The 21,622-nt window shown below is 36.4% G+C and overlaps 1 protein-coding gene across 2 annotated transcripts; it reads right to left on the bottom strand.

Annotated features, from left to right (window-relative positions):
* On the bottom strand, positions 5,774–14,424 carry LOC109347910 (F-box/WD-40 repeat-containing protein At3g52030). 2 transcript variants are annotated; one of them, XM_019588024.1, is made up of 9 exons: positions 14,187–14,424; positions 13,890–14,078; positions 13,190–13,244; positions 12,166–12,264; positions 10,920–11,023; positions 9,013–9,102; positions 8,256–8,395; positions 6,654–6,738; positions 5,774–6,161 (listed from the first exon to the last, which is right to left on the bottom strand). In XM_019588024.1, the coding sequence occupies exons 1-9, from the start codon at positions 14,378–14,380 to the stop codon at positions 5,798–5,800; spliced, it is 1,320 nt and encodes a 439-aa protein (XP_019443569.1). In that variant the 5' UTR covers positions 14,381–14,424; the 3' UTR covers positions 5,774–5,797. The 2 variants fall into 2 exon arrangements, with proteins under 2 accessions (XP_019443569.1, XP_019443570.1); XM_019588025.1 differs by lacking the exon at positions 12,166–12,264.

Below are 21,622 nucleotides of genomic sequence, written 5' to 3'. Positions count from 1 at the left end.
CCTTCTACTACTTCATAAATCACATCATTTTGTAACGTTGATTGGACTTCAAACTTTGATGACATAAAGTCCACTTCAGGTGTTTGCCTTCTTGTTGGCCCCAATATTATTACTTGGTTGTCCAAGAAACAGCAAATTGTGTCTAAATCTAGCACTGGAGCATAATTAAAAGTCTAGTCCTAATATCTGCAGAGATAATCTGGGTGGAGCCCTTACTATTTGTTCCTACTCGGCGATCCAAAGGCCCACATGCTTGGTCGCCGAGGTAGGTCTCGCGTGGTTGGCCCACAAGAGTTGACCTTGGAGACACTTCCTGGCATACCGTCCGTACCTCACTAACCCACCTGCCAACACGGCAGACAGACTGCAGAACGGCTACCAAACCAGCCACAGGCTAAAAGACAAGATAACGCAGAGTACGATCCTGGCGGACCGCCTGACATGGAAAAAGCAGCCCCCGACAATACTCTTGGTCGGCTACGTGCTACACTACCTGCCGAAAGCCCAAAGTCAACTCTCCCCTATAAATAGAAGTCTCTACCAACATGAAGTATTCTATTTCTCGACTCTCTAGCATTACTGACTCTATTACCCCCTCCCTCTCCATATTCTTATATTCTCATTTACTTCACCAAGTTCATATATTGACTTGATCGTCGGAGAACCTATTCAGGTACTTCCACCGGCGGGTCCAGCTCTTCCACGTCATCCTGCTGCACTCACGTTCTTCCTCCTTTCCATCCTCTGCAACCGATCAACTACCCATCACGGATTGCCGAGCAAGGGAGAAGTCCTCCATCGTCTATTCAGGAGACAAATCTTCATTCTCCACTAGAAAACCCTTGGAAGGTCGTTGATGGATGTCCCCATTCCATGAGAAGGGAAATCGTGGTGCGCCAGATTTGCTAAAGCATCAGGAGTTGAATGCCTTCCTAACATTCACCCTAAAGTATCCGCCTTTCCACTTCTTCTCATTCGATGAAAATGGCGTAAACAACCCCCGCCTGGGCCGATATTGAAGACACGTCCATCCGTGGCGACCCTCTTTGTCTTCGTTAGTATTGGTGCGGTGGCCGATGTGGAACATCCAGAAGAATAACTTTAATGTGCATGGGATGTCCGCCGCCTTGCACATGATCTCAAAGGCTCAGATGAACCCCCAGGAGTTGGGGGTCAGTTGGCTAAGAGCGATCCGCAAATACTCCAGGACTTGCACGTCCCATTCCTCCAGAGGGAGGCGAAGCCCCAAACGCCAGCAGTACGCCTCATAGAGGAAGAAGGTGTACTTATCACTCTTCTCCTCTACAAAGTTGTAGCAAACCCTTTCCCCCGACCTAGGGGCGCTGATCTCGAAGCCATGAAAAGACTTTTTGGCCACATGTACGTTGAGGGGAGTTCCGTAGGGGAACGTGCTAGGAGTTCCAAGCACCTCCCTATCGACCCAACAGTAGCGGGAGTTCTCCTCGGCCATCTCCGCAGGAATAGACAGTTGAGGGGCCTTGGCCTTATACATCCTCGTTGTCATGAACCTGCCATCACAAGAGTCATCAGACGCAGACTCAGACTCAGAGCTGTCGCTCAAAACAGACCCATGCTTGGCATTAGGGGTGTTCGCGGTCCATTTGGATCGGTCTTTAAGCAAAAAATCACCCGATCCAAACACGTAATTAGTATGCGGTCCAGTCCGGTCCGGCCCATTTATATTAAGATGTCCGATCCAATCCGGCGGTCCGGTCCGGTCCATTTATATTAAGATGTCCGATCCAATCCGGTCCAAATATTATATGCGGTTTCGGTCCGGTTTGGATCGGTCTATTTTTTAGATATAAACATATAAATACCTTCAATTTTAGCCTACAACACCAACAAGGTAGTAACCAGAACAATGAAGAAAAGTTTGATTCTTTTAATAGCAAGATTAGAAACATCAATATTCATATTGTTACGACAATTTATATGCGTTTTTGCGTTTTTGCTGTGTTTAGCTTACTGCTTAATGCTTATGTGATATATTTTAGTTAACTTAATAATATCGGTCCGGTCTGGATCGGCCTGGATCCCAGATGCGAAACCGAAGACCGGACCGGACCGATCGGTACTTAAAAAATAAATCCAATACGATCCAAATACATTCGGTTTTTGCGGTTTCGGTCTACTTTGGATCGGTTTGCGGTTTTTGTTTTGGACCGGTCTGGATTTGAACACCCCTACTTGGCACGCAGTGATGCCAAGTAATCGTCGACACCTCTCCATTGGAACCCTGCACCTCCACCTTTGGGAGGAGGGGGACGATGCTCAACAGCTCGGGAACCTCCACCAATGCATAAGATGAGTGCGGCGGTTTTTGGAAACATAGTGGAGGTCCAGGAAGGATCTCCACATCAGAATCAGACTCATAATCACATATGTAAACCATGAGAAACGAGTGTTACCTGGATTAGAGGAAGAAGTTGGAAGAAGTTGAAAAGAAGGAGAATCACGAAGAAGAGCACTCTGGGAGTGAAAATCGCGAAAAATATTCAGGAAGGATGAAAACACGTAAAAGAGGAAAGACCACGAGGCGTCCTCTATTTATAGAAAAACCTGAGCCATGGGCCTAGTGGCCAGGGCCATCCCCGTCCTCATCAGGACCGTAGGAAAACACTCGAGTGCAATCCAACGGAGACCTGAAAAACAAGGAAAATTCGGCGGAAATCAAAGGTCATGACAGGTGCTGGCACTTAAATAACCAGCAGTCATTCCCACGTCACGACAAAGTTCGACAGACATCAAGGGTCACAGCAGGTAATGATGAAACGTCTCACCCCAACGGATACATAACCCAAGGTCATTAATACCTGCCACGTGGTGCGAAGAACCAAAGAGACACGTCACAAAATCTCAAGCAAGAAGAGCATCTAGTTGCTAAAGTTAGACCAACTCGCCCAGTTAGGCAATCACCAGGTCGAGGGACGTCTCTAACAGTGCTCGCTTAGTGCCCTGGCGAGCTCAGAATAACGCCTTTCAATCTCAGTTTACTAAGTCTCATACAGTTGCATCACCTAGGAAGAGGTCGTTTGAAGATCATTAGAGTCTCCCAACATGCTCGCCCAACATCCTGGCTGACTGAGGGCAATTGTTCCACCATGAAGTAATCCAAGTCATGTGAGGCTCATATAGAGTCTCCCAACATGCTCGCCCAACATCCTGGCAGACTGGGGGCAACTGTTCCTACCCGGCGATCCAAAGGTCCACATGCTTGGTCGCCGAGGTAGGTCTCGCGTGGTTGGCCCACAATAGTTGACCTTGGAGACACTTCCTGGCATACCGTCCGTACCTCACCAACCCACCTGCCAACACGGCAGACAGACTGCAGAACGACTACCAAACCAGCCACAGGCTAAAAGACAAGATAGCGCAGAGTACGGTCCAGGCGGACCGCCTGACACGAAAAAAGCAGCCCCCGACAATACTCTTGGTCGGCTACGTGCTACACTACCTGCCAAAAGCCCAAAGTCAACTCTCCCCCCTATAAATAGAAGTCTCTACCAACAGGAAGTATTCTAATCTCTCGACTCTCTAGCATTACTGACTCTATTACCCCCTCCCTCTCCATATTCTTATATTCTCATATACTTCACCAAGTTCATATACTGACTTGATCGTCGGAGAACCTTTTCAGGTACCTCCACCGGCGGGTCCAACTCTTCCACGTCATCCTGCTGCACTCACGTTCTTCCTCCTTTCCATCCTTTGCAACCGATCAACTACCGTTCCATACCTTTGTGTTGTACGAAAGAACACTATCAGAACTCAAGTTCTCCTATCAAACACCATTGGTTTTCTGTGATAATTTCATTAGTGGCTATGGCACATAATCTAATCCTTCGTCACATAACCAAACATATTAAGTTGAATCTATTATTTGTAAGAGGTAGAATCCAATCGAGCTTTTAAAAGTAAATCATATACTATGTGAGATTTAGACAAGTGATGCACTTACAAAGCCTCTCTCCAATTCAAGATTTCTTTCCATCAGAAAGCTCAAAGTTGCAAATAGCTCTTCTCTATTATACACTTAGATTCAATGGGGGTATATTAGAGAAGTAGATGTTACGGATTATAATAGTTAGATAGCTTAGTGCATAAGCTAATTGTTTAGAAGGGTGCCATGTGGCTCTAGTTCAGAATAGAATATTCTAGAGTAGTTCATAATAGAATACTCTAGAACAAATGTAGTTAGAGCAGTTAAATAACTGCCACATATGCTAGAATTACTTCTATAAATAAAAGCTTAGACATTTTTCGTAAATCAAATAAGTAGATAACACTCAATCACTCTCTCACACGTTTATATTCCCTTCTCTTCTTAATTTTTGTTTTCTTACGCAAAACAATGGGCACAGACTCCATGTAATTTTCTAAAAAATATACTCTTCAACTGGAATGGTAGAAGTGATGAGTCCATCAAGTAAAATAAAAAAGTAAGAGTAAAATAAAAGAATAAAGAGAAAGAAAATAGGTCACTGTGTTGTTTTTTGCTCTTGCCCACTTTCTCTAGAAATTTATTCGAAATGTACAGTAGACCTCACAATCTTTTAAGGTTCCTTTGATAGATACTAGATATGATAAAAGATATCTTAAGAATAGTTTGTCTTATCTTATTACAATCTAAAAATTAGCTAGCCAACATTATAAGATAGTATCAAATGATGAAGTAGTATTTTCTCTGTTATGAGAGGAGTTGAGTTAGGAGTGAGGACGATAAGATGATATAATTTTTCATACCGTACCCTCACACTACTATACTATCACCACCAGAGTCAGTTCTAGGCATGTGCCACATGTGCAACCACTCAAGGTCCATAATAATAAGGGGCCCATTTTTTAAAAATAATCCTACTTACGTATTTTTATTTTCTGTTTCATGTATATGTTATTTTTATAAATCATATAATAGTATTACTACATTTTATTTTTTACTTAATATCGTTTGGTAAACATGATAATAGAGAAAGATAATTAAAACTCTTAGATTCATATAAATTTCAAATTTATAAATCAATACTTTTTTAACCTTTGATGTTAAGTTTCAGAGAGTTTCAAAAAAAAATATTTTGTTGGTAAAACTCTAACATATAATGTAAGAATTTGTAGCTACAATTTCGCTAATCCCCATGAAAATTGTCTGTAAAATTTAATTTAGGGTCGGAGGTTTTTACTGCACAGACCTCAGAAATGCCAGGATTAGCCCTGTTCACCACTATTGTTACCATGTCATTGTCATTATTATATGGTTTGCACCAATAACTGGACATCATAATAGCTTATCCAGCTCTCAATTCTATTCCAACTACTCAATGGGCCCCAAGTAACAAGCTGTACTAACATAAAATAATCTGTAGAAATTAGAACAAATAATGTCATATTATATCAGAATTTTGACAACTTGATATTGTTATTTGATTTTTATGAGTTTTTGATATGCATGTAGGAATAAAAAATGAAACGTAAGAAAGATATGTAAACAAATTGATTTGTTTTAAAAAAAGAAGTTAAATTTAAGTTGTAGATATAACATTTCTAAAACTAGAAAGCCTGTACAGACAGGCTTGAGGAAAAACAGAGAGCCAAGAAAACAAAATGAAGAGTTTATAGAGATACAAAATGGATATTGTATAAATTATGAGAATTTGAGGGGTGAGAGAAATACACTAAGTTGGGTATTATCTTATTATTTTTTGGTATCTAGTGTTACATAGTTTGAAGCTCCTTACATTGCAATATTACTTAATTTACACCGTAAATCACTCTTCTTTCACTTGAATTTCCATAATCTAATGTCATTGGTATTATGTGTGGTAACAATTTTCTTCATTCCAACGACTAAGCATGTGATAGAAGGTCGAACAGCCATAGGAATGAGATCAATATTTATGTGTGTATTTTCAGGCAACCTTCTCGCTTTCCTTCTCTGAATGAACCCAGAAGAACTTTGAGATGTTGATACCAATCTATAATCCATAATAAAACTTGAAACAATATTGCCATCATTCTGATTCAGAAATCTTAAGATACCATCTATTCCACCAACTGCTAATGTTGATGTGTCATTTTGCAAGTTCCCTAAGGAGTATATAACATTTGGACTCACTCGTGTGCCCCACAACAGCCTCCTTGTCCTGCATGGTATGAGCAAATAAGATTGTGCATGTGATAAATATGACATTTATCCTATTTGTTCTTTCATCAAATGTTATGTGTTCTTTTATTAAAATGTTGCTGGTGTGTCAGCCTATTATAGGTGGAGATGACCTAATTTATCTCCTTATATGAAGAAAAACTTTATCCTCATAAAACATATCATAATTTTAGTGGTTAAATTAAATAATAAAAACAAATCATTGATGGTTTATGCATGATGTATGTTCCAAATCAATTTAAATCTTGACTTCTAAAAGAGAAGAGGACAACCTCAAGAAGGGAAACATAGGAAAGAAACAAATTTTTTTAATCACAAAATAATTCACACCGCAACAGCCACAATCCGTATCGCAGCGACTGCAATGATCGTAATCGCAGTCACCGTAATCGCAGTCACCGCAATCGCGACTACAACCACAATTTAAAACACTGGTCATGATACTTATTAATATACTACTATTGCAGCATACCTAAGGTCCCAACAATATGTATATCCAACAGCTGATCCGGCAAACACTAGATGAGAGGAGGGATTGAAACACAAGGTCCTTATGCCTGAAAGAAACATAAAATCAGTACCAGTTGATATTTGGTAAAAAGTGACTGTTAACATTCTCAAGTGATAGATACAATATCTACGAAATATTTAATCAAATAGAGCTGGTCCACCAAAGAAAATAAAAGCATATAAACTATAAGCTAAATACCAACTAAAATGCCACAAGAACTAGAATATATAAATAGACCCATATTATCTACATACAGAACAAGAGAAGTGTTAAACAAAGCATAAGTGAAAATAGAAATAGATCCAAATTGGGCCAATATATTCTTATTGAATGGATACCCAAAGGGTCAGAGTTATATTTGAAGAAATCATAAAATGTGCTAATATGTCCCCATGCCAACTCCAAACAAAGATGCATTTTGGTGTAAGGAACGCATTGTTTATGCTAGGCGTATGAAATGGAGAAATACTCCAAGCATAACTTGCAATAGCAAGTGCATATTAACTTGTCAAGGACCAACTCTCCAACAAGCATAAGCAGTTAGATAAGCCACGTGATTGATTTTAATCTTTAACACAAACCCATTCTAACTTGTGCTAAAATTTAAATTTTTTTAGAAGAATGATCAAAATCCTTGTATGAATTCACCATTGGTGTGACTCATCAAGGAAGGAGATGTAAGTATGTAATCACCACAATGAGTCATTGGTGGGAAGAAAAGTTACCATGGGTATGATCATTAGTGGTTTAAAATGTCACTGCTAAAAAGAATCATAATAATGAAGAGATGTGACTGCCAGAACGACTCAATCGTGGGAAATAGACTACCTGTATCATTCTCGCAGTCCCCTTCAATGACATGCAGCATTAAAAAAGACCAATAATATTACCAAACAAGAGAATAGATTGAAGATGAAAATCTCGATAAGTCTGGCAAAAACAAACAGAGCAAAACAGTATCAATGAGCCGAAGAGTGGCAAAATAGGAGACAGGGAAGTGGCCTCTATCTATCTGTGTGGTTGCTGTTCTGGCATGACATACTATATCATGGTTGCTATTTGGGACTGTTTGGGATCAGTATTTGTATCAACTATTGAAGCTCTCTTTAGTGGAATGTACCTGTGTTGATGCTATCTATTTGCTCACTTCCATCTAATCCCTAAAATTTAAATAGCAAGAACCAAAAACTTTCAAAACTGATTAACTTAGATGTTAAAACACTAAAAAGGTTTGATTGAGAAATGATGAGATACTTGTAAAACCATAAGTTTCATTGTTAAGCAGTAAGATTGTTATATTAGGGTAGCATGAGGAAAGCACTATACAAATCCATCTTTACCTCACATTTCTATAAAAAACACAACTATAGATATAATAAAAAGGAGAGGGAATAATCAAGTGATGAAAAGAAAAGAAGACACCAACTGATCATATATGGTATACACTAAAGGATGTATGATGTATATATATATATCAATAGAACGGATGTGCAGACAATTTAATTGTTATCCTGAGCGCAATCCTGTTAACCGGGATGCCAATTAAAAGGTATAAATTTTTACCTCTGCAGTCACTTGATCTAAGTGTTGCTACTTGTTGAACAGAGGAAGGATCTGATATTGCGATACTCCCTGAAGTAGAGCCACTCACTATCAGTTGATCTTCACTTAAACATAAACAGGTTATGGGTGCAGAATGCATTCTGCAGACAGCAAGTTGTACACATCATGAATATTAGATGACATCTTCTCAAGCAAGAGAGATGGATCAACCTTCAAAATGTGAGTGTTGATTTAAGCCGACAGAAAAGATAGGCTTCTTAAACAGCCATCTGAGCAATATGTATTTAAAAGCTTAATCACACAGCCAAACACAGTAACAGCTGACCATGTTGGAACAAAAACCAACATAGAAATTATGGAAAGTATCTTCTATTTAGGAGGGAGCCTTGGCGCAATGGTAAGATGGCTTGCCTTGTGATCTGGAGGTCATGGGTTCAAATCCTGGAAACAGCCAGTCTGCTTGCAGAGTTAAGGTCGGATACATCTATCCTCCTCATATCCCACTAGGTTCATGCAGTGGGCCAACCTTTTTATCTCTTATTTAGGGAAAATATTTCTCTTCATGTGATTTGTATATAGACTGATTATTTAAGATTTATTTTCCTAGTTTTTTGCTTAAGAATTTATTTCCTAGTTTCCATAATACACTATAGATTGCATTGTATCATAGCATGTATATAAACTCATAGCTGAGGGTTTTCACTCCTCAGGAAATTCACACATACACTTTTTTACATAGAAAAAAACTACAAAATACCTTATTATCTGAGAACATCGCCTGCTGTACATATCAAAAACACGAACAGTCCCATCATTGCATCCAATCACAGCCTCTGGATCAAAGTAACTGCAAACATAGAGCAATGGAAAAAATCTTAAGTATGGGGACTTTAAATCATGTCTTATTTTAATAATTGTAGCTTCGGTATAAAAGCATAGCAAGTGCTTCTCTAGTGAACATGCAATGGGATGGTAATCATGGTTGGCAAGAGCAAGTTTCAAATGAATACTTGCCTCTTAGAGTTGGAGGGTATTGATCTAATCTTGGGAATGGATTGGTTGGAGACCTTATGTGAGATTACAATGGATTGGAAAAACAAGACTATGAGATATGAACAGAGTGGTCATGAGGTGACTCTTAAGGGATACCAAATAGAGGATATCACAAGGGATGATGCTCCTTTAACATCAACAACAGGGATGTCACATCAGAAACCGTAGGAACTGAGAAAGGTGGTGCCATGGTAAAGGAATCAAAGATACAAATGCCAGATCCTAGAGACAAGGTTCTCAAACAATTGCAGTTACAGTTTCATTTACATAGGGGATAACAGACAGTCTTCTATAAGTCCATGCTGTGATACTTCTCGTGTTATACCCGCAGCCTGGATGGAGGAAACTCAGGAAAGCCATGTTAACAATCGATCTCCATCATTTTGCCTTGTGAACAAGGCAGCTTTTCAGGCTGGTGATATTGATAGGATGCTGGGCCGAAATGTTGGGCCCAAACAGTTATTAGAATGTGATATCATATCAACAAGGGAAGTAAGTTTCAGGAGAGAAATCAGATCTGAAATCTGAAGAATAGAATATATTACGGTCGGGGCTGGAATGTGTGAATTGTATCAGGATTTTTGGCAGCATGCTTGGGGCTAGGAGGTCTTCTCCTTGCTGGGAGCATTAGATCTTCTTTAGTTCTATAACCCCCGATCATTTCAATCAGTAAAACATTTCCCTTTTCATTTCTGTGCTAGAGATAGGAATTTTTCCTATCAGGATTTCTAGCTCTCTTTCCCTATATTTAACTTCTCAATTTTTTTAAATTCAAAATAAAAAAGGTGCCAAAACAAAACAATCATCTTATCTGAAATAATAGCTTCTTTGTCTCTAATTTTACCAATGATCTATTCAGTAATTCCCTCACTAAACTACCCCCTCAAAACTATAATACTGTAAAGATGAATGGCATAGAGACCAAAGCTCAAGCACTACAAAGTCAGACTCACTGCAGTACTTGAAAGTTCAAAATTTTAAGAATTCAGTCAGTTTCATTCTTAGAGATGGAACTTGTCGCAAGGATTACACAAGACATGAAATCCATGCAAACCCCGCCTTGATATGGCCTTGGGCTCTCCAACCACAATGACTAGCTTTTGTGGTTTGTTTCTTCCAAGGTTCATATCAATTGGTATTGGAGCTTTCTACCATGTCTCTAGGCTTCAAATTAGCGGCACGGGAGGTTATGACAGCATTGCAGTGTTTGCCCAAACTAGTCAAAGGGCTAGTGCACAGCCAGCCCGTGTGGGTGCTGGGGCTGTGTAGCATGCTGAGGTTAGGATCCAATTGCAAGATATGAGACTTAAGACCCACAACAGAAGTATGGGATTCAGGTGTGAGGTTTATTAACCTTGGTCTCCCCAACGGTCAAACCACATAGACAACCTTTTGTGGTATGGTTCTCCCAAGGTTCGTCAAACATATACTAGATTTGCATCAGACAGCCCTATTACAAGCAGGTAGAGTGTTGTAATGTACAAGAAGAACAAACACGCAAAGGATGTCTCTCAGGGCTTCCAGTTGCTCCACACAATGCATAGAAGATTGTGACTGGCTTATGAAACATAGTTAGAAGGAAGCCAGCAAAATAACATTTTTTTTGTTTACCGCATGCATGAACCTTTTACAAATGTGCCTTCCGGTGCAGGAAATATGCTTCTTTTCCCATTCCGCCTCCATATGCATAGACGACTACCAATCAGACCAACAATCTACAAATATACATAAAAAATTTCAGAAATCATAAAGCATGTAAAACTTATGCAATCTAACAAGTTTGGGAGATTTGAATAGACACCCACATTTTTTTCACAGTATAGATGAGAAGACATAGCATATTAACACTGGTGTACAGATGACTAGCAGCACAGCTAAATTCCATAGAAAGTTAGGAGCAATATTTATGAAGTAACAGAATGAGGGAAAACTGATCCCTCAGGAAAGGAAACATTTATAGGACAACAATGGCTGTCTGGAAAGAATCACATATACTAACTGATGTACAAATTAAATGTTTGGAATCTCTAGCCTCCCTGGAAATGAAGTGAAGTTAATTTGAAGAAGTGGAGCTTCCAACAATTATAGCTACATTTCGTTTTCTATAAGCACGTGTTAGAATCTCAAAGTGAACAAATTTTCACAATTTTTAGACAAATATTTCTCCTATGCAACATTTTGGTACATGTTCATTTTCCAGGCTTCTATGTTGATTTCAGAAGATGGATTTCTTTATGGGTTCTTTGCCTTATGTGCAATGGCACTGTTTTACTGATGTATATCTCTTTTATTCCCTTCTTCTCAGTGGCATTGTTATCTCTTTTAGCGATTATCATATATTGTATTTTTTTTCCATGATATAGTCTTTTTTATATGGGGTTAGATAAAAGGGAGCAACGCCCAAAAGAAACTAAACAACTAGAAAGCAAACATGGAATGTTAAAATGCATGGAAAATATATTTATTATATATTAGAATATTTAGACTATCCTAGATTATCTCTTAGGATTTATTATTTCCTGACTTGTTTCCTTTATTAATTTAGGACTAGGGGTCTACTATTAGTATAAACAGGACTGCTGGACTAGTCTTTTGTATCACATCATCATCATGTAATACTCACAACAAAACAATAACAATCTACTATTACTCTGAATCTCCATTCTCTCTTTTCCTCCTTTGCTACCTACGAGCTTCAAATTCAACAGATACTAATTAAGGTTGTTCACTCCCAATAAAAGAGCTTTCAACTATATTTTAAACTGGTGGCATTATATCATTGACTGATAGTGTAACACTTTTAATACTTTACGGTGGCCAGGAATAAATCCAAAAAACCTTCATTCAGTCACTTCACCTTGCCCTCGTCAAAATCAAAGTCAACTAGAGCGAACATATCTGGTACTGAGTATTCTTCTATGCATTTGTAGCGGTCTAGGGACCAGAGACGAATAACCTAACATCACACCATGGAAATGGTTAGAACAATAATATCTAAACTGGTTAGAAACCATACCATACCAAAAGCAAAAAAAGAAACAGCAATAAAAGGTAGATAAATGAACTTAAATTAATGTTGTTTTCATGTACGTAGGAGCTTTAGGAGCGTTCCACCATTCACCCTCTGAGGGACAAATGTGTCATATAGACAGGGATTGAGTTTTATGCTGCTGGAGTGGCACATAGACTAGGATTGAGCTTTGTGGTGCTGGAGTTTCTCTAGAACTGAGGATGTGAAGGGTATGTGAGTAGCTTTGTAATATCTTATAGAACATTCAAAGGTATTCGGTTGTGTCTAACGGAAATTGTTATCACAAGACTAACAGTGACAAAACGACATCAACTGTTAGGTCTATAGCAAATACAACAGAAGATGTTTCTCTTCACTTTTCTAATGACATTTACATAGCCATTTTCAAAACTGAATTTGGTAAATGTATTCTATTTAAATCTAGTAGTCATGTGCTTCATCTTTTTCATGGCCATGGCAATTGCAAATCGTAAAAAGGCGGAATCTGAAATTGCTAGATAAAAGATGAAGAGTGGCGGTTCAGTGAAAACCCACTCCACCATATTGCCATAAACGAATTTTAACAATAATGCCAGCATCATATTCTGACCCCACCATGATCCTAGTCATTGTTTCATCATTGTCAAGTGATAAATTTACAAAATATCCTACGTCATCATATGCATGTCTAATAATATATATATATATATATGAGAGAGGTTTCATCTCTAGAATAAATAATACGAAGTCAGCAAAAAAACAGTTAATGATCCACTGCAGCTTTAATAGACAATAAAATTGACAGCATACTACTTGATGCATAAGGAAGGGGATATTTAAAATATCGGAGATATAAGATTAATGTCCATACCTTATCACCAACGCCAGTAACAACCATGCCCATTTTCATTCGGCATTGAGAAACCCTAAATTAAAAGGCAAGTAAAGAGCATAAAGAAAAAACCAATATGTTTATCTAGAGTGTGCATATCTCAGACACACAAAAAGTCATGCAACAAAGCAATCTAATTATATTTAGTATTTACATAATGGTGACAACAAATGTACAATAGAATTTAATATACAATCCATTAAGTTATAGTTATGAGTGGTAGTGATAGACGTAGCAAGCTAGGGATATTTTTTAACAATTAGATAATGAAAACTGAACAAAACACTACAGAAAAATACCGGTCAATAGAAAATACCAGAACCTTTGAGATAAAGTTCCTCTAACGTGAGTTTCTCTCGAGAGGAAGAAAGTAAGGGTGTCTCACAAAAACTTAATGTTTGAAACACCTTTGCTACTGTTTACTCACACTGGTTTGTCCAAAATTCGAAACCTCTGGTAGACTTAAATGCTCACTCTATTAATCAGACGAATACTATCAAGATACTCTTCTCAAAACTATCTTGAGACCACTAAATCACATCCAATTCTACAAATAACAGAATGTGAGAGCATTAAAAATAGTGTCACTAGCACGTAAAGTAGGCTAATAACAAAAACTCGGAACTATAAAACAAGAAATTAAAAACCGGTTGATGAAATCGAAGAGTTAGTTAGTTACATGGTTGAATGCCCCTTCCATTGATCAACAAGACACACTCCACTTTGAAGCGCCAACTTATGATGCTTCATAGCAATTCCACCTAAAATTGCATTCAACAAGGGCTTTTCAGGAATTTCAGAAGAACAATCCTTCTTCACCTTCCTTTGATAAAACTCTCGCAACGACCTAGATTCAATGATTGCATTCCTTCACGCAAAAGATAAACAAAATTAAGCGTGTTTCCATAAGACACGTGGCGGCGAATTAGTGATTGTTGGAATTGTGAAAGATGAGAAGAGGGGAGAAGAGGAGTACCAAAATTTGCAAACTACAGAGCAGTGAACGAGGTCGAACATGTCGAGGAAAGTGAAAATCATGGCGAGGATGTCGCAGTCCAGGGATAGGAGTGTAGACGGAGCTACACGGCGTTTCTTCTTAAGGTTCGCGGAGGACGACGGAGCTGGATCCATCTTCTCCGCCGCCGTAAAATCCCGCTGCTGTTTGCTCATTATCCGGGGTTTAAGGTTTTATTTATTTAATTTGTATATCTTGTGGGAGCTATGACCCTCTCCAAGGGTTTATGCTTTCACTAGCACTCTGGTGGCTTTATAGAAAAGAAGAGGATATAAAAATGTATATTTAAAAATGCATATTTTGAGGAAAATAAATATATTATGATAAATATAAAAAAAATTATATCTAAAAATATGTAAAAATCAACCAAAATAATCATCTAACAAGAAAAATAACCTCATATTTTTCTAAAATTTACTCTATAAATAAATAGAAGTTTAGGGACTTCTACTTATTTGTATGTCATATTGTTTTTAATATTGATATTGGTTTTTATATTATATTATATTTTTTAGTCTTTGTTAGACAATATTAAAATTTCATGGTAAAAATATATATGATAGTAAATATTAAAAAATGTATATTTAAAAAATAGTGTTAAAAACAACCAAAATAATCATAACATAAATAAATAACCTCGTACTCTTTTTTGTAATTTACTATGTAAAAAATAATTTATTTATTGACATTGCAATAGGAGATTAATATTGCAATGGTGCATCATGGACTTAGTTTTGATGAAGACAACAACTTGAGCAAGACAAAGGTGAAGAGAAACTTAGAGATGAAGTTAACCAAAGCATCATGCCAAAGACTCAATGTTTTAATAGAGTTAGGATTTTTATGTTTTAGAAGTCCTAAGATAATTATTTAGTTTTTGAGTCTAGGTTAGAAGTCCTAATGAAAGCAAAGTTCCAAAATATTTTTGGGTTGACGCGGATATAGGTTAGTTCCAAAAGAGAAGATAATGGTTGTTTCTAATGATGTTTTAGGTGCTTTAGAAGATGCATATACAAAAGATATTGAAACATAAAATATTGTTCAAGATGATCATGAAGAAGATAAAGATCATCAAGATATGCCAATTTCTTGGAAGACAAAGAAAGACCACCCCATCGACAAAGTAGTAGGTGATATTTCTAAGAGAGTGGTAACCCGAAGCTCTTTACGCAAAATCTGTAATTCTGTAGTTTTTGTTTTTAAATTGAGCCTAAGAATGTTGATGAGGCCTTAAAAGATGAAGACTAGGATATAACTATGCAAGAAGAGCTAAATCAGTTTGAGCGAAACAATGTTTGAGACTTGGTCCCTAAGCCAAGTAACCATGCTATTATTGGCACTAAATGAGTATTTCGCAACAAACTAGATGAATCACACTTAATAATTCGAAACAAAGCTAGATTAGTGGCTCATGGTTATAATCAAGAGGAAGGAATTGATTATGATGAAACTCACGCCCCTATTGCGAGATCGGAAGCCATTAGAATGCTATTAGCCTATGCTTCAATAATGAATTTCAAACTCTTCCAAATGGATGTGAAAAGTGCCTTATGGAATGGTTACATTCAAGAAGAGGTGTATGTTAAACAACCTCCTGGCTTTGAAAATCATAAATACCCTAATCATGTGTATAAGCTTAAAAAGGCTTTATATGGGTTGAAATAAGACCCTAGAGTTTGGTATGATAGACTAAGCTCTTTTCTATTGGAAAAAAGGTTTATAAGAGGAAAGATTGACACTACACTCTTTATTTCTAAATTAGAAAATAATATATTGTTAATACAAATATATGTTGATGATATTATTTTTGAAGTTACTGACGATTCTTTGTGGAAGAAATTTTATGTTTTGATGAAAGGAGAGTTCGAAATGTCGATGATGGGAGAACTAACTTTCTTCATAGGGCTACAAATAAAGCAGACGAGCAATGTATTTTTTGTCCATCAAGCAAAATAATGTAAGGAGATTTTGAACCATTTCGAAATGGAAAAATCAAAAGAAGCTTCTACTTTGATGGCACCGTCGTGTTATCTTGATAAAGATAAAAATGGAAAAACAATCGAGGTAACAAAATATTGTGACATAATTTGTTCTTTATTATATTTAACATCTAAAAGACTCAATATTATGTTTAGTGTGTATGTATGCAAGATATCAATCCTTACCTAAAAAGTCTCATTTTTCAGTAGTAAAATGAATCATGAAATATTTGAAAGGATATACTAATATGGGGCTATGGTATCCTAGGGATGCATCTCTTTCTTTGATAGGGTACTCCGATTATGATTTTTCTGGATGCAAAAAATGATCGTAAGAGTACAAGTGGGACTTGCCACCTATTAGGTAGTCCCTAGTTTCATGGCATAGTAAAAAAAAACAAGCTTGTGTTGCTTTATATACTACCAAAGCGAAATACATTGTCGCTAATGTGTGTTACGCTCAAATCATTTGGATGAAGCAGCAATTGTTGGACTTCAGTCTTAAGCTTGATAAAATTCCTATCAAGTTTGACAACATTAGTGCCATAAATCTATCTAAGAATCCCATTTTGCATTCAAGAATCAAGGATATAGAAATTAGGCATCATTTTCTTAGAGATTGTATGCAAAAAGGTGATTATGTTATTGAGTTTGTAGAAACCTCAAAGCAATTAGCCAATATTTTCACCAAGCCTCTGCCAAGGGATACATTCTATGTTCTACGGAGAGAACTTGGAATTCTTGATGAATCATATCTAAGTTAAATTGATTAAAGGTTTATATATGACTTTCTGATGTCTCTAATATATACTTATGTGCTATTTGGCTTAAAATGATTGATTATTATGCATAATTGATTTCGTGATTGTTTCTGCTTGTTTAGTAATGTGTGATAGTCTTTTAGGATAGATCTTATATTTTCATTTACCTAGAATTCATGAAAATCTCTTAAATATGAGTTTTTATTGAAAATAATCGATTATGTCATTAAATAATCGATTACTTGGGCAAAAATGTTTTCAAAATAATCGATTAGGTATATTTAATAATCGATTACCTAGGGAAAATTTTAAGTATCTGAAAAATCTCTCCCCAATAATGGATTACCAACTATAGATAATTGATCATCTATATCAGTAAAGTAGATTCAAGTGTATTTTCTATGGTTCTTTTGCGTAAACCCTAATCTCTCATACCAAAATCCACTTTCCATATTCTTCAAAAATAATTGTCTAAACCTAAAGTTGTTGAACCCCCTTATATCCATTGCTTCGAACCTTCATTTAAATATCTCTAATTTCACTCAAATATCATCTTTCCCCAAACTTCCCAATCTCAAACCCTAAATCGATTTATATAATCCATTATAGTAATCGATTATTGAATAATTCCTCTGCAACCATGAGTGACCTTTGACCTCAACGTGTGAAACATCTGGCTAAATGTATCAAAACCTTGGAAACAAGTGGTTCTTTGGGTGTTAGAGCTGGTCGTGAACAATGCCTAAATGCACATATTTTTACATGTTTTCAGTCTATGACAGATACTATGAGGGCATAGCTTCAGTCCATGATGTATATACTATGAGGGGAGAGCTCCAGAGGCAAGAGAAACAACTAGTTCAAGAGATAGAGTGCATTGTCTTTGTTGGCTGAACCCTTAGGAATTTACCTCCTTCTCACCTTCCTAGTAGCTAGTTTAGCTTAGGTTTGCCTAGTTATCCTAGTTAGGTGTTAGGTTGTGTTTGTGTGGTTGTAGCTTGCTATTTCTATTTCTGGACTTTATTTGGTTTTGTTGTTATTGTGTTTGCTTTGCTAACTTACTGGTATGTAATCGTTATTAACTTGCTACTTATGGTATTTTGATATTATTATGCAATTTTATTTTCATATTTACCATTTTGTATTCTTGAGTGCTTGACTCATGCTCTTATTGTGTATATCAAATTGTGTAGCCACTCTGTGCTAAATTGTATAAAAAATGGTTAAATATGGTGCTTAAACATGTTATACAAATTGCATATCATGAGACAAAATGATTATACTAATTATCTGGTATGATAATCAATTACTATACATTGATAATCGATTATGCTGAGTAAATTTTATGCACTTGTTCAATTCTTAAAAACTGCTTGATCATACGTAATAATTCTGTTTGATTAAGTTTGTTATTTTCAACTATTATATCTTTCCTACTTTTGGCAAAGTTAAATGTAATATTTCACAACTTTTTTATCATGCTAAAAGGGGAGAAATTGTTGCTTTGATTGTTTTGCAGGTTGTGTTACATATGCTTCCGAAAACCTAGATATAGGGGGAGATGACATATTCTACCCATACTATCTCATATTGAGGAGAACATAGAGTGAGGGGGAGCAGAATCTCATTTAGAATCAACATAACCATTACAAGTCACCATTCATCATCAAGCTTTTCAGGTAAAAGAGTGTAAAGTCTATCAAAGTTTGTCATCATCAAAAAAGAGGAGATTGAGTCTAGGTTAGATGAAGTTAGGATGGAGGTCTCACAAGAATTAAATTTGTTGAAATCATTTTTTGAGACATTTCATTCATTCATACTTATATGATATGTTCATGCATTACATATATATGATTTCATGCATAAAATTTGTATATTTTAAATCACACATTGTATATGTATCTATCACATAAGAGGTTCATTTTACATATTTTCGCGCCCCGATTTTTGGCCGAACACCGCTCACACGACTGATTTGGAGTTGCCACCATGTTTTTGCGGTCAAAACGTAGAAAATCCTTTTGATGCCCAAATATTGGAAAGACTTGGCCTTTGAACTAGATCTCTAGACTCGAGAGTCGGTTACAGATCGGGGAAGGTATTAGCGCCTCGTCCGTCTGTTATCAAATGGTACCCGCATAAATCGCATGGAACTAGATATACCCCAATGCTTGTCAAATGAATTTATTATTTACAAAAAAATGTTTTTGTTTTTATTTATTTTTGTATCTGACAATAGTTTGTCCTGCTCCTACGTATCCCTGGGTGCAATAGGAAAATCAAGACTACGTAGTTCTTAGGTAGAAAATGTTTACGTATTTGATTTATTTAAATTAATTTTAGTTATTTTTAAAAATATAATAAGTTAATAATTATGAAATATTAATATTTGTATCCCAAGTAAGGAAGAAGAGTCAACATTAGTCTAGACCGTATTATCCACATAGAGAGAAAGAAGAAACAATATTATAACCGTAGACCGCTTTTCAACTCAAATGAGACATGAAGAAAGACTCGAGTCAAGAACGCTTTTCCTAACTTTAGGATTTAAACTCTTTGTTTATGCACAAATAAAACATAGAGCGGTGATTTATAAATTAATAATTGTAAAGTATTTATATCCAAAGTAAGTAAGAAGAGTTAGCATGGGCCTATACCATATTATCCACATTGAGAGAAAGAAGAAACAATATTATAACCGCAGACTGCTTTTCAACTCAAACGAGATATGAAGAAAGACTCGAGTCGAGACCGCTTTCCTTAACTTTAGGATTAGAAAAAAATTTCAAAATAATTATAACATTGTTTTGTATTAACATGATTAATTTAGAAAAAAATATTTTTAATAATGATTAACTCTTAAAAAATTATAAACTTCCATATAAGAGAAAATTCACTCAATGGTGTTACATATAACTATAGAATCTATTAATTACAAAAAATGATTGTTTTTATTATTTACAAATACTATGAACATGCTAATAACAATTAGAAGATTTAAATTGGATCCTTTTTGACAATAAACCAATCTTCAAAATATTCGTTCTTATTATTAAAGTGATTATAGTAATAACTTTTTAGAACCAAAATTATTTAGACACTGTTATGAACCCAATAAATCAACATGTTAACATAAAACACAAAATGATATGTAATATAATAGAATATACTTATAGTTAGACCCAGTATAATAAGAAATAAAAAATAACACATATAAACATAATATATAAATGCAGCAAGTATATACACGTAAAGCTAAAATAATAAAAGGGAAATAATAAAAATGAAATAAATAAAAAAACAAAAGAAATAGAAAACAAAAATTTAAAAGAAAGAAAAGTAAAGAGGATGAAACAGATAGAGATAAAAAAAGAAGAAAGAGGGAAAAGGGGTTTCTTCTCCAAATGACCCACATGGTCATCTTCACCAGCCCGTAAGGGCTTCATTTTTTTGCTGATGTCCATTCAGCCAGAGGAGACGGTGGTTAAGCAAGGTATGGGTCATGGACCGGAGGCAGCCATAACAGAGCACCACTATCACCTTTTTAAAGAGAAGATTTGGTCCCTCGCAGGTCGATTCCGACCATTGGGTTTCAACCAACACCTTTTATTTCACGACTTCAGCTACCGGCAAGTCTTTGAACTTTAAGTTTGATTCAGTTATAATATTTTCAACAATACTTAAATGATACAAGAAGAAAATGAGGAAGAAAATTTGGATAGTAACCTTTGTAAGATGAGGTTGTTGTTGTTTTCTTATTTCTTTTGACAATAAGTTTGCTGTAATGAGTTTAGGATAATAGATGTTGGGGATGCTTTAGGCTGATGGCAGATTAGGCTAATGATTATGTGTTTAGGCTGATGATTAGTGGCTCTATTTATAACCACTTTAGTTTAGGGTTAAGGGGTAGTTTCAGGTAATTACAGTTTAGCCCCATGAGTGTTCCTTAATCGTGAACCAGTCCCTGAACTTCCATAAAATTTTAAAAAAGACCCCACATGAAATTGGGTATTCATAGATGCCCTTCTTTACTTGTTACTTATCTGGTAACATTCACACTGTGGTGTGCATGTTATCGGGGTAAGTAACTAGTAAAGAAAGGGAATACTAATTTCGTTTAGGGAAGACGCGGAAAAGACAAAGGTCTGGGTCACGGTTTAGAGACACAAATAGAACTATCTAATCTGGAAAGATCGACTCAACTTGGGTATACGTTGAAGCTTGAGCTCGATCACACTCCTCATGTGATGATGATATTGCATTAGAAGCTGGTGATGTAACAATCATTTAGATGTCTATGTTCGACAATGATTTAAAACATGCTTTGTAATTGAATCAAATGACCCTCTAAGGATAGAGGTTTAGATAAATGACCAAGAATGCAGGTCAGGTACTGCTGGAACTTGGGACATCAGAGCATTAAGAACACAGGTTGGGGTATTGCCGGAACCTAGGCTGACAAGAGAACACCGAAGATGCAAGTCAGGGTATTGCCGGAATTCGGGATGGTAAAGCCAAGAACGCAGGTCGGGGTACTGCCGGAACTTGGAACATCATAGCACTAGGAACGCAGGTTGGGGTACTATCGAAACCTAGGTTGATAAAAGAACATATTTTGATGTATGAGTTTGACAATGTCCTTTAAAAGGGAATAACA

This window comes from Lupinus angustifolius, chromosome LG05, assembly GCF_001865875.1.
Source record: "Lupinus angustifolius cultivar Tanjil chromosome LG05, LupAngTanjil_v1.0, whole genome shotgun sequence".
Lineage (NCBI taxonomy): Eukaryota > Viridiplantae > Streptophyta > Magnoliopsida > Fabales > Fabaceae > Lupinus > Lupinus angustifolius.
Note: the sequence above shows the minus strand (reverse complement) of the source record. Positions and strands in the feature narration are given on the sequence as shown.

What these genes read in the sequence shown, in the direction of transcription:
- LOC109347910 (XM_019588024.1), bottom strand. Translation starts at nt 14,380, where the DNA reads ATGAGCAAACAGCAGCGGGATTTTACGGCGGCGGAGAAGATGGATCCA. An exon ending in CGATGTTCTCAGATAATAAG is followed by an intron (nt 8,396 to 9,012) that starts GTATTTTGTAGT and finishes TGCTGTCTGCAG; the next exon opens with AATGCATTCTGCACCCATAA. An exon ending in ACATATTGTTGGGACCTTAG is followed by an intron (nt 6,162 to 6,653) that starts GTATGCTGCAAT and finishes CATACCATGCAG; the next exon opens with GACAAGGAGGCTGTTGTGGG.